This window comes from Rattus norvegicus, chromosome 6 (genome assembly GCF_021556685.1).
Source record: "Rattus norvegicus strain SHRSP/BbbUtx chromosome 6, alternate assembly SHRSP_T2T, whole genome shotgun sequence".
NCBI classification, from domain to species: Eukaryota; Metazoa; Chordata; class Mammalia; order Rodentia; family Muridae; genus Rattus; species Rattus norvegicus.
In genome coordinates this window covers 133,753,972-133,776,033 of record NC_141539.1, presented here as the reverse complement: position 1 = coordinate 133,776,033, position 22,062 = coordinate 133,753,972, and the positions used below count along the sequence as shown (strand labels likewise).

Sequence of the window (22,062 nt, the reverse complement as noted above, 5' to 3'; positions counted from 1 at the left end):
CATACAGGCTCTGACATGCCTCTCCACCACCAATAAAGTCCATATAAGTTAACATGATCTTTAAGGGGTCTAACTCAAGACGGGTCTGGAGTCTAATCCTCAACACCTTGGTGCCACACTTTCCTATTTTCACGTGCCAGCAAAGTGAGCAAGACAACACCCAATTCTAATACAAAATCAGAGTCCTAAGAGCTGACTATAAAGGAAAGACCGTGAGGGCTGGGCTGCAGTTCAGCAGCGCTGCCAAACGTGCACAAGGCTCTGGACTCTTAAAGGTCTGTCACAGTGAATGCTCCTCTTCAAAACAGGACTGCACTGTCTTCTTATCACCTGCTGTGGCCATGGCATTCATGACGCCATTCTCTGTAAGTGGCCTTCTCCCTGGGTGTTGAGTTCTTTATCCTTGGTGCTCTGAGCTATCACTGGGGAAGGAGACTCAAAACACTGCCAGAGTCATCACACCTGAGCTCTACTGCTCATGACCTATAGCTTCCCTCTCCCTTTAGTCTTTTTCCAGTCCTCCACCCTGTCACTAAAGCAGCGCTGCGATGTGTAATAAGCTAGTTTTTTGCTCTTCTGCTTGGTCTCTCAGAAGGTTCTTTGGCAGCCATGCGGCCTCGCTTTCCCAAGCCTTGGTTTTAAATCATTCCCTTCTGCCTTGTCTGCTTCCTCTTTGCTCTCCAAACACAAGGGTTTCCCCAAACTTACTTAAGATCTTGATTTTAGCATGACTTCCCTCTAACTTCTTCCTAAAAACATCAAGTCTACATGAGTTTAGTCCCTAAATCCAAACACTGCCTCCCTGAGCAATGTCTGAAGGGTAATGATGTAATAAGGTGGACATTGGAGGTCTTTTTCTTCCCCAACCAGACACATGGGAAACCTTACTTACCTCCTGTCATCTCTAATGTCTACTCTACTACCCTGCTAGTCTAGCTTGAGCCTTCTATTTGAAGCCCTCTCTCATACCCAAGGGGATTAACCCATCTTGGACTCTACTATAAAGTAATCCTCCCTGACCAGAACTCTTCCTCCCCACTCACATCCTTAGCAGCTGCTCTCCGCAAAGCCCCCGTCTTTGCCAGCATTCATAGACCTAAATGATGATTCAAATTTACCTTGATCCCATCATTTTCTTCAAGCACCCCAATTTCCAGGCATGACCGGGCATCATCTGCATTTTCTACTGTGCCATTCCGTCTGGCACTCATCCCCTAAAACATGGAAGCCTGTTTTCTATTTATCAAAACACTAGGTTCAAGCCAGGTACAAAGGTACACACCTATAATCCCAGGACTTGGGAGGTTGAATCGAGACTGAGATCAAGGTCATCGTGGGCTACAGCGAGACTGTCTTAAACTCTAGGCTCCTCACATATAGGCTCCTCACATACATATCAACTACCACCATGTCTATAATATACTGCTGTCATCTCCACTCATCTTTGTGTACTTATCCAATTGTAAGCAGCAAGGAAGAGCTGGCTAGCTTTAGGAGCAAACAATATTAAATTCAGGCAGTGTTTGATTCAGTATGCCCCCAAACCATACCTCATTGACAAATTGGTACAATCTGCATTTGTAGCTTTTTTGGGGACGGGGGTGCCTAATACTTCCCATAATTGTACCTGGAATATGATTGTTAACAAAATCTGGAAAGCAGTGCTATTATTAACAGACACAGAGCTGCAACTTTGCTAAGCCATGACAAATGAAATAAATGGCTCTGTTCAACCTCGGGCAAGGGAAGATGCTGTACTACTAGCAATCCCATTTTATTTAAAATGCTACATATCTGTGCACCCCTACCCCACCTCATAAAGATGTCCTCATAAAGATGCCTACAACAATAAAAACAAATATAAACAGCAGAGACTTCTGTAGGAACCCAGCCTATTTCAGACAAATACGAAAAAGTATCAAAGAATGCAAATAGTGACTGCTCAGAACAGAGCTCAGCCTGGGTGGCCACAGAAGTCCCACCATGTCAGCTTAACAACAAACACCAGGACCTACTACACTCATCACACAAATCATGAACTGGTAAAATTCCTTCTGTAGTCAAAGCATCCAGGATAAACCTGGACACACTGTAACAGAGGCACAGTTGCACATGACACTCCCAGGCAGCACCAGCTGTAGAACCAGAGAGCATTTGCCCCCTCTCGGTCTGCAAGCATCTAAAATGCTGCCCTTCACGCATCAGTGTCACAGTTATTACCAAAACCAAAAGTGTTTTGTTGTTTGTTTGTTTTCAGGAGTGTCCCTAGAGAAAGAATACAAACCACTACTGTCACATGGGAACAAAAAATACAGCTGGAAAGATTCAAGCACTTCCTAGACTAGAAAGAAAAGGTTCTTGCAACTTACCTGGCAAATTCTGCCAGTTGCTTGGGGTCTGAGAGGTCAATGCCAGGTATCCCTCCAGGAGGGAGTTTCTTGCCTGTCATATATTCAGAATAATCAGGAGGTGAGTTCTCCCCAATGATCTGCTCTTCAACCACTGTTTCATGGTCAATATCTTTTTTTTCATCTGAAACACATGAAATTGATCATCTTAACTATATAAATACATTGAATAAAATAAAAACGTTTCAGTGGAATCCTCATAAGTAACTATTTATAGCTCCCACTTCAATTCTCAACCATTTATTCTGTGTCCTCAATCTTTTTGAACTCCTAGGTCACCCAAACCTTCAACACGAAAGAGGCAGCAGACTTCCTTCATGTTAGTGTTCTGATTTGGCCTATCAGAAGCAGCTAGTTCTCCATGAATACAGTCATACATTCTCCAGGTTTACCCTTGTCTTTCCTTTCAGTTTTTTGCCTTTTACCCATTTCAAAACTAGTACATGAGAGAAAAAAAGAGCATTCTTCTTCGAAGTCAAGCAATCATTACAACAAATTAAATCACTCTGAGAGGAAAAGCAAAGGAGACACAAAAACCACCTCTCTAATCTTCCACTGCTCTCTCTTTTTAAAAACAAGTTTTTATAAGAAACTTTTCAAGAATTTTTTTTTTGGGCGGGGTGGTGCCACACACCTTTCATCCCAGCACACGGGAGGCAGAGGCTGGCATATCTCTGAGTTCAAGGCCAACCTAATCTACTGAGCAAGTTCTATGGCAGCCAGGGCTACAAAGAGAAAACCCTGTCTCAAAAGACCAAACCAAACACACTCACTTTATCTTTATTGTGTGACCTGTGCATGTTTGTGAGTGTGGGTGCCAAGGCAGAGGATAGCTTTCGAGGGGTTCCTTCCTTCCTCATCACTTCCAGCTCCCTTCCTCCCTCTTCCTTAAGTTGGTCTCTTTAGGCTAGCTTGAATTCATCTCCTGCCTCCACCTCCCAAGTACTTCCAATCCAGGTGTGAAGCACCACCTCACACAGCTTACTCACCAGCCTTGTCTAGAATACAGTGTAAATCTACACTAGGAACCTGAGGTAACAGCAGATTTACATAGAGCTCTACCGTCATCATTACACACTCCCTATAAAGAGGGAACCACCACTGACTCTGACTTTACAGAGGAAACTGAGGCATGGAAAAGTTAAGCAATTTACCTGGGGCTAATAAGTTGTAGGTATAAACCTGAACTGTTAAGCACAAGTGTTTCTTCTTAGGAAGTAGGAAGACCACAACAATACATCCACATATTGATAAAGATGCATTTCTATGAATGGATGAATGGATCTAAGAAGAAACGGCTGACTGGCTGCATCAATTAAAATAAAATATCAGCAGTTACAACGCTGGGACTCCATACTGGCACAGTGTCATTTCAAGTTCTCAGCCTGCTCTGTCCCTATTAGCAAGGTAAGTCTCTCACTTAGATAATAGTACCACACCAAAACCTAACCTCACAGAAACACAATGGTAGGCAGGGAAGCTAGATTTCCTGTCCACTTTCCTCAGCCCCAACACTGGATATAGCTCAGTAGGTAAAGTGTTTGTCTACCATGGGCTCTGAGTCCAATCCTCAGTACCACATAATCTGTACATGATGCCACAAGTGTATAAATCAGAACTTGGGGGGTGGCTGGGGGAAGGGTTCAAGGTCATGCCAACTAGAGGCCAGCCTGGGAATACACCTGAGAACTCTCAGCCTAAACTAACCCTTGTATTAGAGTTCCACATGTATTAGCCTTGAAGATAGATGCCTGTCGCTGGCAACAGTGGTCAGAAACAATACAGTCTCCACACTCTGGGAGCGCACTTCTACAGAGGAAGTTAGATGATGAAACACTTCTATTGAGTCACACCTCCAACCCAGAGAACACAGTTTGAGATTCAGTTCTTACTACACTCAAGAGTATAAAGAACCTAAAAGAAAGGCTGGGCAAACAGACAGAAATAAAATGCTTGTTCTACAAGTCTGAGTTTGTTCTCCAGCACCCATGTGAAAACAATGGAACCCCAGCTCTGGGGAAGCAGAAAACATGTAGGTCCCTCAGGCTTACAGGAAACGGATTTAACATACTTGCTATGATTAAGGCTGTCAAGAATCAAGGAGGGACTAGGTGGGTTCAGCCTGGTTGGTCTACATAGTGAGACCTTGTTTCAAAGTCAAAACATTAAGGGCTGGAGAGATGAAGAAGACTCTGGCAAGTTCCTAATGTGTGCTGCTCTTGCAGAGGACCTGGAGTTGAGATTCATTCCCAACAGCTCACAATCACCTGCTAATCCCAGCTCCTGCAGATCAGATGTGCTCCTTTGGACCAGCTGACACCTATGCATAGGTGTACATACTTGCTTGGAAAAACTAATTAGAATCGAGCTTTTTTTTTTTTTTTGAAGGTGCCCACTTTTATAAACAAAAGTTTTTAAAATAATTCTTTCCACCACTTTTTTGAATTTTACCATACACTTTAATGTTAAAGGTTAAATTCATTTTTACATGTAAATAGTGTCCCCCCCATATGGGAACAATGGTAATAAAAAGAGGACATACCACATGAAGAGCTTTTTTTAATTGAAAAGCTAACAGACTGTTGAGTTACAGTCCCCCTCCCAAACCACAAACTAGGTAGTAAACTAAATCTCTAGGCAGCATATTCAAGCTGAGAGATTACAAATTTAAAAAACAGAGACAAAACAAGGCCTCAGGTCCAATTAAGACAGCCCAGCTGCATACAAGTGTATCAGTAGCATAGAGGTCAGAAGACAGCCACACAGTCAACTTCAAGTTGCCTTGTTCCAGTTTCCCATTCAAGAACAAATGTTTTGTTAATTTTATTTCAGCATACTTCTTCTCCTAAGTTGTTTTATTTACAATGCCAACTTTGAAAGGCTCACTGAAGTTAACTGGACTTTACAGAAAGAGGAAAAGCCCAAAATGCCATTTCTGCAAAGAACCCATAGTTGGGTTTTATTCAGAGTAAAGGAGGGAAAAAGGAAACTTCTGCTTATAGGAGAAACTCTGCCACAGGTCTATCTGTACTGGAACTACACATGCAGTGAGGACAAGGCTGTGTTTGTCTGCTGATCTCTAATATTAACAATTATAAGCAGAGCAGTGAAACTAGCATTTGGAACAACACTTCCAGTGTTACAGTGAGACAGCCATTGCAGTTCACTTCTCTTCACACTATTGGTTCTCTTTGTGTACCTGGGCCTCCTCCTCTTCAGTAAAGTCATTTTTTATATTGAAAAGTTTTAGGAATCTCCTCAGGAGTTTTCCCCTTAATCATATTAGCCACAGTCTTGCAGGTGACACCATGCAAACCTTTGATGTCTAATTAGTTTGCAGGCAAATAAGTTCAAAAAGTGTTACTTGGTCAACTTTCAGGAATTCTTGGTCCCAAACAAGAATATCATCTGTCTGCTTTTCTTTGTTCTCCTCATCCTCAGGAGAAGGAGCAGGAGGTCATCCTTGTGCACCACCGAAGGACCTTTGTTAGAAGTGCTGCACTAACATTTGGTAAAGGACCAGGATCATCAGCTCCCTCATCATCCATTCCCAAATCTTCCAGCATGGTCTTAATGGTGACAGATTGTTTGGCAATTTCTACATAAACTTCAAATACCTCTCCATAACAACTCTGCAATTTTATCATAGGCATGGTGCTCGGTCTCAAGACCACAGGCTGACAGACACAAAGTTCAAAACCAAACAGAAGTCTCGAGAACAAGGCCACTATCCTTTCCACTTCTTTAGAGGTCATCCTGCTTTCCTGATGCAAGGTCAGGTGGATCTGATTTAACAGAGAGCATAAACCCACAAAACAGTGTCACTGCCTAGCCCTTCAGACACTTGACCTACGTGATGAGATTTTATTTAGAGAAAAGAGGATTATTAAAGTGATAATTTTTCTACTTGCAAAGGGAATAATTTCTGAGAAATGTGATTTAGTACCAAACAAATACATTTCCAGGAGGTTCTTACAATACTGAAGATTTCGTTTAGAGGATTTAAACCATAGTTTATTAACCACATTTCTTGGAGGATAGTGGTGTCACTTCTAAAGAAAGGAAGGAAGGGCGGGAGGGAGGGAAAAGAAATCTAGCTTCTCTTTGCTTTGAGATGCCCATGCAGGCTGTCAGAAAACAAGGACAGGGAATAAAAAGGAATCTACGTTGGAGAGGATAGTGCCAGTCGCTAGCACACAGACTTCATTTATAGCCCCAGAAACAAAGAACACATCCGCTGAAAATAGAGAAGGGTCCTAGAGCCACCCCCTAATTCCAACAACGGAAAAACAAGAATTTGCAAAGGAGATCAAAGGTTAAGAAGGGAGAAAGATGCAGTGGAAGCCCGAAGTGGCTCTGCATGGACTGTATTACCGACCTCATGGTTCTATATTACATCTTATGCTGTAAATCAAACCTGGGTCCTCCGCCAGAGCAGCAGGTGCTCCTAACTGCTAAGCTGCCATCTCTCCAGCCCCTTGTTTGTTTGTTTGTTTGTTTTTGGTGTCAGACTCTTACTATGTGGTCCATGCTGGCCTGCTCTCATATTCCTCCAGCCCCCACCTTATAATGCTAGAGGACTGGTTATAGGCACACACATCACATGCCACCTTTTGCATTGGCTATCATTATAGTCTTTTAATCTCATAATACTGACAACAAAAGTAGGAGAGAATGAAGGTCGATCTACTTTGAATATCAAATACAGTGTTGATTTCTGCAAACTACAACAGGTGATAGTGTACACAAACCAAGGCAAATTATGTTCAGGAAACAAATGAGCTAATGCTAGTTTAAGTTATTAATGCACCAGACTCAGGGGACATGTCTAATCTTTTGACACTGTCATCTACAAGTGTGTTAGGCCATGTTCACAGTTTTATTAGGATACATATGAGCCACAGGCTGTAGGTTGAGCATATCTGTTAGTGGTTCATTGCTAGATTTTCTTTGAAGGCAAAGTTGTCATGGAACCAGATTTGACAGGGTAACAGATCAAGGCCTATTTGGAAAGGCTAAGACATAAGACACTGACTGAAAAGGAGTGCAGTGGCAAGAGTGCCTTGTGGAGAATGTCAGGCTACAACTGCCTGTCCTGTATTTCTACACTAGTTATGATGAGATGCCGATGACCCAAAACTATCAGAGCAGAGCTAAGCAGCCCAAGATGCAGCTGTGGAAGAAACCAAGTCTAGCCAACACCATCTGTGAGGGGGAGGCTGGGCCATTCATCCCATATTCAGTACTCCCTGTACATGGTACTACCCAAAAGTTAGAAAGCTATACAGACCAGTCCCTTCTAGTAGTTCAGTTTCCTTACCTGGGATGACCTTTGCAGTCTCATAGGAAGTAAACCAAGGGACTGAAAACAACCCCTTGTTACTAAGTCCTAATAAAAACAAGACAACGAAGGGCTGAGAGCTCTGCAGGTCTAGCAGTCAAAGGGGGAGTTTACCCAATGTGTGCCAACCAAACATGTTTTCTCACAGTTTTTTGGTGCCTGATATAGGGCATGTAATAAACACTTTCCTCTCCTGCCTCTTCTCAGGATCATTTCTCCAACACCTAGAATGAAACCTATTCCCCCTAGGCCTTTGGCTCTTAGAATGCATCTACCGATCATAGCTTTTTGTTTTGTTTTTTGTTTCCTCGCTCATTAAAGAACAAGAACAAAACCTACTTTATAAAATTGGTAGCATGTTAAAATGCTAATCATGCTATTTGGAATGTGATGGGAGTTGAATACACAAACAGTATTTTTTGGAGGGAGAGGGAGAGGGAGAGACAGAGTTTCACTATGTTGGACTCTCAGTAGACCAAGTTGTTCTTGAACTCACTGAGATCCACCCTGCCCCTGCCTCCCAAGTGCTGGGATTAAAGATGTGTGCCACTCACCTCAGCACAGATTCTTGCTTCTCTTTTCCTCCCTCCTCTAACTGGGACAGTAGGTCTTAGACTTTGAGGATGACCACATTTTGCACCAAGTAACAGATTTGCCATCTACCTGTGGTCAATATGCATACCCAGTAGACCCCTCCAATGGTGACTTATAGTTGTGGAGATCAGCTATGGTCACTTTGAGAATTTTCCCTCTTGAAGCTGGGGGTTGGGGATAAGGGGCTACCACATTCCTTGGCTCATGGCCCCTGCACAATCACAATGTCTTGCTTCCTAATCACCTCTTGTCTGACGCTCCTCCCCCTCTGACTCCTTCAGGTGATTACAAGGACACGTAGATAATCCAAGATCCTCTCCCTGCCTCAAGAACCTTAATCAGAGGTATAAATAAAACAATACCTGGATACCAGGAATTAATATCAGGATATATTTGGTGTATTTTTCAGCAAAACAATATATTTCCATAAAGACTTTTAAACTGAAGATTTAGCATATGGAACCCTTAGTTCCATCCCAGAACCACCACCACCACCACACCACAACCACCCAACCTTCAAATATGATTTCAAAGGTAAAACTTTTACTCACATGCAACCTCACACCCAAATTATTGAATCTAAATCTTTCCTTCGGTTCGCACCTCTGAAGCCAGAACATCAACAACCTAATGAAAAGAGGTTTCTGCACCAGGCTTAGTGGTGCTAAGAATGCCAAGCTCAACAACCAGAGCAAGCATACCAAGAAGATGGAAGGGCGAGGCATGGTGGCTCACACCTTTGATCCTAGGCAGAGGCAGAGGCAGAGGCAGAGGCAGAGGCAGAGAGGCAGAGGCAGGATATCCTAGTTCAAGGCTAATCTAGTCTGCAGAGCAAGTTCCAGGACAGCTAGAGAAACCCTGACCCAAAAAACTTGAGGGTGGGGGGAGAGAGGGAGGAAATCAGGAAACTTCAACTAGGGAATATTTTAAGTTTTACACTTTTTAGATATCTCTGGCAGGTCCAAGAATCACTGTGAAAAATGAGGTTTAAAATTTCATTTTAGATTTGTGTGCATGTGTTTTGTCGTGGGAGGAGCGAGAGTGCCACTTGAATGGAGGCCCAAGGGTAGCTCTGAGGAATCAGCCTCAGTGGGAATGCACACAGCTTACCGGGCACCAAGTGCCTTTTGCCCACAGCCACCTCATCTGCCCTAACGAAACATGAAGACCACATACACGGCTGCATTCAGGAGTCCCCTTCATGTCAGTCACACCTTTTTCCTTTTGCAGCATTGGGGTCAAACTCATGGCCTGAGCTCATGCTTGGCAAGCATCTGACTCCTTCGCTATAATCCTCAGCACTACTTGTTCTTTTCTTCTTTGTAAATATTTATGTTCATTTTATGTGTCTAAGTGTGAATGCTTGTACATATACAATGCCCTTAGGGAACAGAAGAGCATCAGACCTCTGGAACATGGGTTAAAGGGTACAAATCTTTTAGTGCTAGGAACTGAACCCCTGTCTTCTGCAAGATCACCCAGTGTTCTTAGCTGCTATAGCATCTTCTCAAACCCCATTTTTCTTTCCTTTGAAACAAAATTAGGGATTGCTTATCACTGATTTAAAAATGAGATTTAGAGGCAAAAGCAAAAGAGGTGCTTAGAAATAGGCTATATATAAGCAAGCCATGAAGATGAGTTTCTCAAAGAACTGTTTCCCCTTTTTAAAAAGGCAGGCTTCTTGGGGCCAGCAAGATGGCTTCCTGTTTTTAAGGCACTTGTTTCCAACCCAACGATTTGAATTGGATCTCTGGAACTGACATGGTGGGAAGAACCAACTTCTGAAAGCTGTTCTCTGAACTCCACATGCATATGCAACCCTCCTGCCATAGCCCACCAAGGCTGAAGGCACAGTCAAAGCCCACTTTCTTAGTGTTTTCATCTTGGCATCAAGTAAGGACAGTGTAATTTCCTTTTTCATCTTCACTGTCAGGAAGGAAGCTCCTGAGGACTGACTCCAGTGACTCTGCCTCTATTTCCCCTATTTACACACTTACCTACTCATTCAAGCAAGCACTTGCTGGCTGGACTCAGTACCCAGGCCTCCCATCTCTGGCCATTGTGGCTTCACTGTGATCAAGAGACATCATTTACAGCACCAACACCACCAAACCGAAATGCCACCGAAATGGCAATGCTCCTATTCAGGAACAACTTGCTCAAGAATAACCTTTACCCACATTAGAAACCACAATGCAATGTCAAATCCTAGCACTAAGAAGACAGAGGCAGGCAGGTCTCTTTTTGAGTTTGCAGCCAACTTGATCAACAGTTGTAGACAGGGCTACACAGAGAAACCCTTATCGAAAACCCTGGGCATAGTGAAGTAACAGGATGGTCATCTCAATTTTGAGGGAGAGGTGTGGCTCAGTAAAACTCTCAACAAGTGTGTGGGGCCTGGGTTCTCCCCCAGCACTGAAACTGATACAATTAAGAATATGATTTTCTGGGGTTGGGGATTTAGCTCAGTGGTAGAGCGCTTGCCTAGGAAGCTCAAGGTCCTGGGTTCGGTCCCCAGCTCCGAAAAAAAGAACCAAAAAACACCTAGTCATTTGTAAAGAAGTACAATTTCTCTGCTTTAAAGACTGAAAATGAAGACCAGGGTATAACTAAGTGGTAAACTGCAATTTAATACACACGAAGCCAGCTTTCAATCCCTGGTAAGGGAACAATATAGAAAAGGAAAATTAAGCTGGGTGTGTTAGTACACAAATATAATTCCAACACTCAAGAGACTAAATCAGATTTTCATTAGCTTGAAGCCAGGTAGGGCTACACTGCAGATTTTTGTTTAAAAAAAAAAACAACAACAAGACTTTAGGGATCCCCTTCTTCATTCATTTCAAGCACTAAAGAGATGCCTTGGCCAGTGCTCCCTAGAGAGCAATTATGATGTGGTTACCTGTACAATTCCCTGAAACCACTGGGCTGTTACTGAAAATTATTCAGAGTTGATATGTACCTCAGTGGGAAAGTGCTTGCCTAGTGTGATCCTCACACCACAAAAAACCATAACTTACTAACAAGGTAGTTACAATTAGGAAATGGCCACTTCATCAGAGACCACAGATCAAGCGCATATATGAACCATTACACCAGCTAACTAAGATCTCCCTACCATTTCCCAGTAACTTAACTAATAAAATTAATGTTTTTAATATCCAAGTCCTGTTTTAGATATCAAATTTTAAAAGTAGTTTTGAATGGATGTGTGTAGGAAACAGCACCCAGAAACTTGACACAGGGAGACTGCCTCAAATATGAGGAGGACCTAAGCTGAGCTACATATTTTACGGGGGTTGGGGTGGGGGTGGGATGGGATATGGAATATGGGATATGGGATATGGGGATGGATCGACAGGGGCCTAAAGACTGAAGAGATGGTTTGGTAAGACTGATGGAACCAAGTTCAGAGTTCAGCTTTCATGTCAAACTCGAAGCTGGGGGAGGAAATAGAAACTGGACCTACAACATCCTTATCTGACCTCTCCAAGCCCTTGTACATGGCACAACACACACACACACACACACACACACACACACACACACACACACACACAGACACACACACACACACACACAGAGAACTATAAAGTGTGATGAACACTTTCCTGATAAAACCATACAACACAAATCCCAAATAGTCAGGATTTTAAACTATAAAGGTTCTCCTTTCCTATTTCGCTTATTCTTAACTCTTATTCAAAATAGGAGCAAGAGCAGTCACCTGAACAAGAGAGGAGTTAAACCCTAGGAAATCCTCTCTGTACTAATGTCCTGCTAATGATGCTGTTATGAGTCCTTGGTTTCTCAGTTTTCAGAGACTGGCGCATGCTTAAGCAAATTTCAAAACAAGCAGAAATGCCTTTGTAAGCAACCACCTGGGCATCCAGTGTAGGTCTTTGTCCACTTTTTAAAATGAGTGTATTTTGGCCTGCATGTATGCATCACATGCATGCTTGGTGCCCAAAGCCAGAAGTATCAGCTCCCATTAGGACAGTTCTGAGTCACCATTCGGTGCTGAAAAATCAAACCTGGTCCTTCTGAAAAGTAATTAGTGCTCTTAACCACTGACCCAAGTCTCTGTTTTATATCAATTTTCTCAAAAGCTTGAAATGCTTGGGAGTAGATAGGAAAGGAGCCCTCACCTTTCCTAAAAGTGACATTTCTCCTGCTGGCAGAAGAGAGCAGTTGTCAGTAGCAATTAAAAAATTAATCACCTGCAGGGAACAGTCAAAGGTCAGCACTTAGCAGGCTGGGGCTCCCAGTGACTAGCCAGAATTGGGGTCTAAGACTGGGGTTGCTCATGTAGGGCATGTAGCTGACAGGATTGCTTTAGAGAACTTTGGGGATTTGGTTCCACGGAAATTTACGATTGTGGTCTATCTACTTTGTGATTAAAAACATAGTAAATGATACTACCACAGAACTGGCAATGACCAGCACTGACAAGCCTTGAGTTTTTCTGAACATATAAAGAAAAATGTAACAATTTGGTTTTATTTCAACTTAAGGTTTTTTCCTAATGTCACATGTTTTTACTCAATTGACGATATAATAGTTTAACAGGCAATAATTAAAGCCACCTAGGTTTCTCTCAAAGCTTGATGCTTTGGTGATTTCCTTTATTATTAGTTATATAAAAATAAATTTATTCCTGCATGATTCTGATAACTATTTCCAAAGAAATACAGCTCTGTCAATAATGAAGGAAAAACCTAAACATGAATTTGAAAATAACTACAAATATTCAAAACACAGGCAAACTCTAATTAAGTATTGAGAGTGTTTAGGCTTTAATTTTATCCACAAAATCAGTATATTATGAGTTAGCATTCAGTCACTAAAAATGGATGAATACGAGGTTGGGATTTAGCTCAGTGGTAGAGCGCTTGCCTAGCAAGTGCAAGGCCCTGGGTTCGGTCCTCAGCTCCGAAGGGGGGGGGAGGGACGGATGAATATATGCTAATCCAGATACCAAAGGGCGACTATTTTCTGTTCTTCTAGCACAGTGTCTGGATAGGCGAACTCAGGACTAGTGGGAAGAGGACTGACTGTGGAGAGTGCTCACAGGTCTGTGAGGCCACGGTGGTGACTTATGATTATAATCCCAATTTGGGCCACAAGGTTAGACCTTCCTCCAAAAACAAACCACCAAGTAGCACATTGTGGGGGCACCCCACTTTAATCCCAGCACCAGAGGAGCCAGGGGCTGGTGGATCTCTGTGAGTTAGAGATCAGCCCAGTCTATATAGTGAGTTCCAGATCTACATGGAAAGATGAGGTCTCAAAAAGCAAACAAACCAAAAGAGAACTGATAACCGTTTGTTGTCTAGGTTTCTTAGGTGATTGAAACATCCCATCTTGCAGGAAACTCCTTAAACAGGAAGATAACTCAAAATAGATTTAGGAAGTCCCTGAAACTGACCAGACTCTCTAGGTCCCTCCTTACCAGAATAAACAATAAAAGTTGAGAGTGAACAGAAGGAAGCTGAACTACAAAGACTTTCAGGCCAGACCATTAACCTGGAAGAGGTTTAGACCAACTGAGGCACTAGGAAAGGGCACTCTCCAATCTATTGAGTTGCCTGCAGGCTGTGTGTGCAACGTGCTCCTGGCTTCCAACCTTGTGAGCCTCACTCATGCTGGGTGGGCTTTGGTAAGTCATTTCTGCTCCTGTAAGTCACCCCTCACTCATATTCCTAAAAAGTAACCCAGTAAAACTCATTGCTTCACCAGTTTGAACTTGGTGGTTAAACATACTTGGATCTGTGAGTAAACTTGTATGTATCACCTCCTCAGGAGAAGTCTTCAATATCACTGCAGTATCTCATGATAAACTATGATCTATGAAAAACAAAAGGGGGAAAGGAACTGGCTTCTAAGCCTATAATAGTCACAGTACTACAGTACTTTGTTACTGTTTCACTCAAACTATGACGACGACGACACCACCACCACCACCACCACCACCACCACCACCACCACCACCACCACCACCACCACCGAATGCTGTCACTGTTCAGAGGGCAGCAGAGAGACCTACAAAATCCAAGTATCTAGTTTCCACAAATTTCTACTAAAATGTGTTAAAAACAACACCACCACTCCTCCTAGAGATACGAATAACTAGTGTCTTAAGATGACTCAACATTGTTGCTGGGCTGTGGTGTCTCCTATCTTTTATTACACTCGGGAAGTAAAGACAGGCTGATCTCATGAGTTCAGGCCAGTCTGGTCTACAGAGTGAGTTCCAGGACAGCCAGGGCTACATAGGAAAACCCTGTCTGGCAAAACAATAAAAGACTACCCACATGTACTATCTGTATAGAACTACGAAATTGGGGGCTTGTGTTAATCTGTGGCTTCCTAGTTTAAATAATCTAATGTACTAATTTAATAAATGTCACACTGTGGAGTTGTAACTCAAGCCTAGGATCTAATGAAGTCTATTCCTATCATAGCAACATACATGACATGTTTATGTTTAATTTAGCTTACCCTGTTTATATTTCATTTACTGTAGTTTTAATTTAGTTCTGAAGATTAAATTATCTTCAGAATCTGAACTTGGGACATGAATAGTTGACCACACACTACTCAGCTCCTTTTGGGTAATAACTGAAAGCCACAAAGGCAAGGAAGAAGGATCATTACCACAAGACATTTCTGAGGAAATAGGCCATCCCTCGCTCTTGACATCAAATATTTATAACCATCGTTTTTGCAGACTCCTCAGTAACACACTAGACAATTAAGGTTTTTAAGAAATAGACATCAAAATACCCCAAGCTGCTCTATGTGCCCTTGTAAGCAGCCAGTCATACAGGGAAATGACTAAATGCCGACTGAATTATCAGTTAACCCACATTAGCCAGGCACTTCACTTTCCTCCCCTAAACTAACACACTATTCATCAATACCACACTACCAAGTGGTTTTCTCTCTGGAAAAGCAAATTAACTTGATAAGATCAAAAGCGCCAAACGTGTCAATCAAGCTATTTTATAACATAAGTTTAATATAATAGTTAATGTACTTGGTACTCCAAATTTGGTTAATTCATCTAAAGCTCTAAACCTGCTTTCATTATTTCATTCTTATCAGAAGGGTGGAAAAAGGCTTTTAAAAATCTCTGTATGCTACGGAGCGAGCAAAACGTGTTGAAGGCACTGGATAACCATTAGGTACTGGCTAGTTAAGCTGCATAAAGCTCCTGATAAACTCCTGTGCAGCTTGTAACCAGAGTTATTCAGTGAAGAACAGCGCCCTGAGCACTTCCTATTAGATTTCCATAGGGCGCTTTCCCTCTCTGAACCACAAACTCATCAAGCTTACTGTCACCTGGTTACTACTATAGAGCAGCTTTTCATGTATTTCACTCACTCCTCTCAATTTTAACGTTTTAATAAATCACATATCGAGGCTCAAGTGTTAAGCTTTCAAATTCATATTTAATCATCTACACGAACTAGGAATGGTGGGATTATTCTGTCCAGCCAGTTTCTTAACAATGAAGCAGGCTAGCTTGTTAACATAGTACTAAGAAAAAGTGAACAGTCAACAGCCTTTCCGCAGCTCTAAATTGATTTACTAATGCAGAGAACAAACTCTTCTGTGCCCTACACGGTCTTCCTGACTTTCGCTAAAAAGCCGTATTAACACAGTAATACAAACTATCCACTTTTTTTTTATTCTTTTCGTGGGGAAGACGAAACTACAGATAAGATATTGAAAACTAAGCTATTTTTATTAGTTTGGTGGCAAATATCCTAGGCTGTGTAACGCAGCCCAGTCTATCTGCATAGGGCCCACCACTTAAAAAACAAAATTCACAATGCGTAAAAGACCAGTGAAGTGCCCCGGCCCTTGCTTTCTGTAACTCCCGTTCTGGGTCGAGCAGGCGAGGAGCGAGTTGGCAGCGCGGGTGACAGGCTCCAACGGCCGCCGAACCCGCACACGAGAGCCCTACGTGCCACCCAAGTCCCGCCCCACAGCGGCGACGGCTTGGGCCAGCGTGACCGCGGGGCAGCTGCGGCGGGCTCTGCGCCGCCCGCTCCGGGAAGGGCTTTAGGGAGACGCTACGCGTCCGAGGGAGCGGAGCGGGGCGGGGCCCCAACAGCCCCCGGGGGACGGCGGAGGAACGGCGCGCGTCCGCGTTGCGCCACGGCCCTGTCAACGCCCGGCGGGTGGTCCGGCGCGGGGCGGCGCCCTCAACCGGCCCGCCGCACGTCCGTTGGCTCGGGCGTGGAGGGGCGCCGGCCCCTCCCTCTCCGCCCGCCGCCACAGCCCGCTTCCGCTCGCACAAACTACGCCATTGCGGCCTAGCCGGGCGCCGCCCCTCCCCCGCGCCGCCATCTTCGCGGCCCGCCGCCCCCGCCATCTTTTGGGGCCGCCATACTTGCCCGGGCGGAGAAGATGGCGGCGCCCATCACACACATAAAACATGGCTTCCCTTCAAAACAAAAACATCCTGAGCAGCGGCGCGCCGCTGGCACTCACCTGAAGACCACATGGTGACCGAGAACTCGCCCTCCAGGGTCTTGATCTGCACCTGCTTCTGTTCCCACTTCTTATTACCCGGGTCGGCGCCGCCACCGCCCGCCGCGCCGGCCCCGCTGCCCAGGTAACTCTTCTTGCCACTCTTCTTGCCGCCGCCCTTCTTAACGCGGCCGCCGCCCGACGAAGACCCGCCACCGCTCTTGCCGGCCGCCGCCACGGTGACCAGCGTCTGCTCGATGTAGTCGTCGTCTCCGCCGGCCGGCGCGGGTACCGGAATGAGGATCTGGTCCTCGAACCCGTCCTCGGCGCGCAGCCCGTCCGAGTCGTCGCCACCCACTACCTCCTCGCGCGTCTGCACCAGAATCACCTCTTGGTGGTGGTGCACTTGGGTCGGGTCGTCGGTGACCAGCGGCTGCAGCGCGATCATGGGCGGGTGGTGGTGGTGGTGGTGGTGATGGTGGTGGCCAGCGTGCCCGTGGCCGCCCCCGCCACCGTGGTCTCCGCCGCCACCATCCTCGTCGTCTTCGTCGTCGTCCTCCTCCTCGCCCACCACCGTGGTCTCGATAGTCTCCACCGGGATGGTCTCCACCTCAATCTCATGCAGTTCCACGATCTCGGCTGGCATCTCCGAGCCGTCCGTGGCAATGTAGAGGGTGTCGCCCGAGGCCATGGCTGAGGGCTCCGCCGCCACGGCCGCGGCAGCCTCGGCTCCTGGGCTGCGGGAGGGCGGGCGAGGAGGCGGCCGGCCGTGGGGAAGGAAGGCAGAGGGAGGAAGGCAGCGAGCGGGCGGGGGGGGAGAGGGGGCGGGCGGCGGGGGAAGGGGCGGGCGCGGCGGCCGCGGGGCTTCCCCGCCTCCCGAGATCGGTGCGCCCCGCGCTCGCTCGGCCGCTGCTTGTCCTGCTCCCCGCCTGGCTAGCCTTGCCTCAGCTGCCTGCCCTGGCCGCGCCTCCTCCCGCCCTCCGGGACGGCGTTACGCTGCCCCCTTCCTCCTGCGCCTCCGCCTCCTTCCACACAAATACCAACTCCTCAACCCGAGCCCAGATCTCGCCGCCGCCGCCGCCGCCACACTCTGCTCTGGCTCGGCCTCGCGAGACTTCCGCAGGGGTCTCGGCCCGCCCCGCCTCGATCCCACTCGCTGTTCTGGCTCTCGCTCCTCCCTCCCTACCAATCGCACTACTTCTCTAGTCGCCGAGGCCCCGCCTACTAAACCAGGCTCCTCCGGATTGGGGGCCGCTGGGTTAGGGGGCGTGGTGACCCTCACGCGCGCTGGCTGGCCCCTGGCGCGTGACGTCAGCTCCGCGCCGCCGTCGCCTTACGGCGCTCCGCGTCGCGCGAACCCCGCCATCCACGGTGCAACAGTGACAAAACCGCCGCTTGGGGCCTCAGTCGCTGGCAGGAGTGGGGCGTCGGCGCTGCGCCTTCCGCCTCTGGAGTCGGCGAACTTTCCGCGCGACCCCGGCGCACGGTAACTGGAGCTGGGGTGAAGGGGGGCGCGCGCCTGGGGCTGGTGTGCTGCCGGCGGAGCGTGCGAACAGCGGCCGTGTCGCCGCAATAAAGTCTGCTCTGACGAGAAACGCCTGTGCTTGTTTTTTGTTTTTCTGTTTGTTTTGCCTTTGCTCTTGACTGCTGGTTTCGGCGAGTGGTGGCACCGAAGGCATTCCCCGCCGTGTGCTAGTGGTCCTGGGCTTTGTGGGTCGCGTGCCGGTGGGCGGCGCGCTAGGGCGAGCGCGGCAGGCGGAAGCGGCGCGCGCAGCCTAGGGTTCACCGTTGGAAATGTGTCCGTTATTCTTTTATGACCCGCGGAAACCGGAGACCGAGCCGTTGGGTGCCTGTTGGAACTAAGGGTCTGGGCTGCTCCAGTCGTGCGACTCCACTATTGTAGCTTTCTATCTTTGAATAACTTGACACAGGCTTCGCCTGTTCCTCGCTCGTAAATATTTCTTTTGCCCCAAAATCTTTGCATTTGCCTCCTTGAAAATTCCATGTCTTTTGTGCTTTCCCCACTATAACAGCTTAGTTTTTCCTGGTTCAAATCTGATTAAGATACATTGTAGCAAAGTGTTTCTTCTGTGTATCCTTTCGGTAGACGAGGTGTAGTTTAAGGCAACATAAAGATTGCTTTTTTCCCTCCAAGAACCGAACCTTTGAACCAGATGTTGTATACTTGTTTCTTAGATTTAACTTCCTCTGTTGAATATTCTGGTTTACTCTTACTTACTGGAATTGTTAGTATTCTAAACTGCATTAAAATAAGGTCAACTTAGTTTAAACAGTTGAGCATCTTATAGTTTTAAACATACTACTTAAAGTCGAAACAACGTGTGCTTGTGCATGTTTATAATCTTTGGGGAGGGGAGTCAGTCGGGAGTTTAAAGCCAGCCTTGGCTACATGTATATTCTTCTGAAATAAATATCTCGTTTCTAGGTTCACTACATATCCCACTCTGTCTCCAAACTGTCTTCTCCTGATTGCTAGGTTTGAAGTTACACATTTGTGCTACCACACCCAACCCTGAATCCCTTAATCTCGGAATAAAGACAAATGATTATTGACAGACATTTCTCTTACACCAGTAGTTGCGTGCTGTTTCCTCCCACCTATATGAGCAGAAGCTTTGATGTCTCTGAAATTGCTGTCATTTCTCATTTTTCTGAAACTTAGATTTGATTTAAGGCACGAACGAGGGAAGGCTGGGAGGGGGCTAAGAATAGACAAATGTCCGTTAAAGAGAACCTGATACCTCTTATCCAAGCTGGAGTTTTTGAGAATTTACTTGTGTAAGTCATGTATACTAGGTAAGCATTATATCACACAGCTACCCAAAGGAGGGGGTGTCCTTTTATTATATAAATCTTGCTGTCCTAGAACATGAAATATTGACCAGGCTGGCCTCAAACTCAGAGATTTACCTGCCTCTGCCTCTTGAGTGCTAAGGTTAAAGAAAGACATGTGCTACCAGACCCAGCCTCATCCTTTGAAGAAAATCAGGCCAATTATTAAATGTTTGTAGACAAGCACGGTCTTGTGGTTGAACTTCCAGTACTCAGGAAGCTGAGACAGGATCACCAAAAGTTATGGGAAAGTCTGGGCTACATACAACTTGTCTCAAAAAGAAAAGAGAAAATCTGACTGCACCATATTACTGTATTTGATGGTTTGGGTTGGCTCAAGCCCTATATTCATGCTGTTTGCTTAACAGCTAATTATTTGGCTGATTGATGAAATTGGTCAGGAGACAGTCTTGTTAGGAAGCCTAGGCTGCTTGGAAACTCACAGCCATCTTTGCCTCCGCCTTTTCAGGGCTGGGATTGCAGGGCAGGCACCACTACACCTGGCTGATCATGCTTTCAGGTTATTGTCTAGTTACTGTATAGTTAATGCAAATAATAATTTGACTCTGCCTCAGTTAAGAATTGAAACTATTAGAGCTAGACAGGAAAAAATGGAGTGTTTTTTTTAGTTGTAGAAGCTAGGGAATCTTTGTTTTACTTTTAGATCTTAACATGTGAACTACAAAAGAAATACACCCCTGAAGTCAATGCATATAGTAGGTTTAGAGTTTGGATCTGGGTGAAATAGTCTATGAAGCATCCCATGTCATGTCCGTAAACCTACACCATTTATTTGGTATTTTATTGTTTGTACATCCTTGGTCTTCTATTTTTCTTTGTTCATACAGTGCTTTCCAATTGATATGTAATAACAGGTTTTATGTTGACATTTTCATACAGATACAATGTATTTCAATAAACATACACCACTCCTGCTCCTACTAACCCTCTTCCTCTCCCCAGCTAGCCCCTCTACTTTATGTCATATTTGTGTGTGTCTGTCTATCTCCCAGTCAGTTACATTACCATGCTAGTGTTTGTAACCACATTTCACTGCAAAGCTGTTGGAATATGAAATTGCCAGGAGTTGCCTTCTCTGTGTGTTTGAAGCAGGTCAGTGTGGTGGAGGGGAAGAGTGTGTACAGGGGGAAGTTACCTGGTCAGTGTGGTGGAGGGGAAGAGTGTGTACAGGGGGAAGTTACCTGGTCAGTGTGGTGGAGGGGAAGAGTGTGTACAGGGGGAAGTTACCTGGTCAGTGTGGTGGAGGGAAGAGTGTGTACAGGGGGAAGTTACCTGGTCAGTGTGGTGGAGGGAAGAGTGTGTACAGGGGGAAGTTACCTGGTCAGTGTGGTGGAGGGAAAAGAGTGTGTTCAGGGGGAAGTTACCTGGTCAGTGTGGTGGAGGGAAGAGTGTGTACAGGGGGAAGTTACCTGGTCAGTGTGGTGGAGGGGAAGAGTGTGTTCAGGGGGAGGTTACCTGGTCAGTGTGGTGGAGGGGAAGAGTGTGTACAGGGGGAAGTTACCTGGTCAGTGTGGTGGAGGGAAGAGTGTGTACAGGGGGAGGTTACCTGGTCAGTGTGGTGGAGGGAAGAGTGTGTACAGGGGGAGGTTACCTGGTCAGTGTGGTGGAGGGAAGAGTGTGTAAAGGGGGAAGTTACCTGGTCAGTGTGGTGGAGGGGAAGAGTGTGTACAGGGGGAGGTTACCTGGTCAGTGTGGTGGAGGGAAGAGTGTGTACAGGGGGAGGTTACCTGGTCAGTGTGGTGGAGGGAAGAGTGTGTACAGGGGGAAGTTACCTGGTCAGTGTGGTGGAGGGGAAGAGTGTGTACAGGGGGAAGTTACCTGGTCAGTGTGGTGGAGGGAAGAGTGTGTTCAAGGGGAGGTTACCTGGTCAGTGTGGTGGAGGGAAGAGTGTGTACAGGGGGAAGTTACCTGGTCAGTGTGGTGGAGGGAAAAGAGTGTGTACAGGGGGAGGTTACCTGGTCAGTGTGGTGGAGGGAATAGTGTGTACAGGGGGAAGTTACCTGGTCAGTGTGGTGGAGGGAAAAGAGTGTGTACAGGGGGAGGTTACCTGGTCAGTGTGGTGGAGGGAAGAGTGTGTACAGGGGGAAGTTATCTGGTCGTTTCTATGCTGGAGAAGGGGTTCTGTGAAGTCAGAAGCATATATAGATGCTTTGACAAGCAAGCGGTGCGTAGATGAGAGCGGAGGTTGACTATGAACACAGTTCACTAGTGCCTACCTAGCTTTTATTTATTTTTAGTTATGGGTCGTCTTGAGCACACAAGTACAGGTGTCCACAGAGACCAGATTCCCTGTAGCTGAATCTTACAGGCAGCCACCAATGAATGTAGGCACTGGGAACTAAACTCCGTTTAATCACAGAACCA

The 22,062-nt window shown here is 45.8% G+C and overlaps 1 protein-coding gene and 1 pseudogene across 4 annotated transcripts in view; both read right to left on the bottom strand.

The window, feature by feature from the left end:
• Window positions 1-17,916, bottom strand: part of Yy1 (YY1 transcription factor) — a 29,252-nt gene extending 11,336 nt beyond the window's left edge. For all 4 annotated transcript variants that reach the window (XR_015621687.1, XM_087552284.1, NM_173290.2 and 1 more), the window contains 2 exon segments: window positions 16,846-17,916; window positions 2,370-2,532 (listed from right to left, as the gene is read on the bottom strand). Coding sequence is in view for 3 of the 4 variants with exons in the window: in XM_087552284.1 (XP_087408410.1) it covers window positions 2,370-2,532; window positions 16,846-17,515 (833 nt within the window). In the remaining variant the exon portion in view is untranslated.
• On the bottom strand, window positions 5,501-6,242 carry LOC148005466 (S-phase kinase-associated protein 1 pseudogene; annotated as a pseudogene).
• Window positions 17,917-22,062: the final 4,146 nt, after the last annotated feature.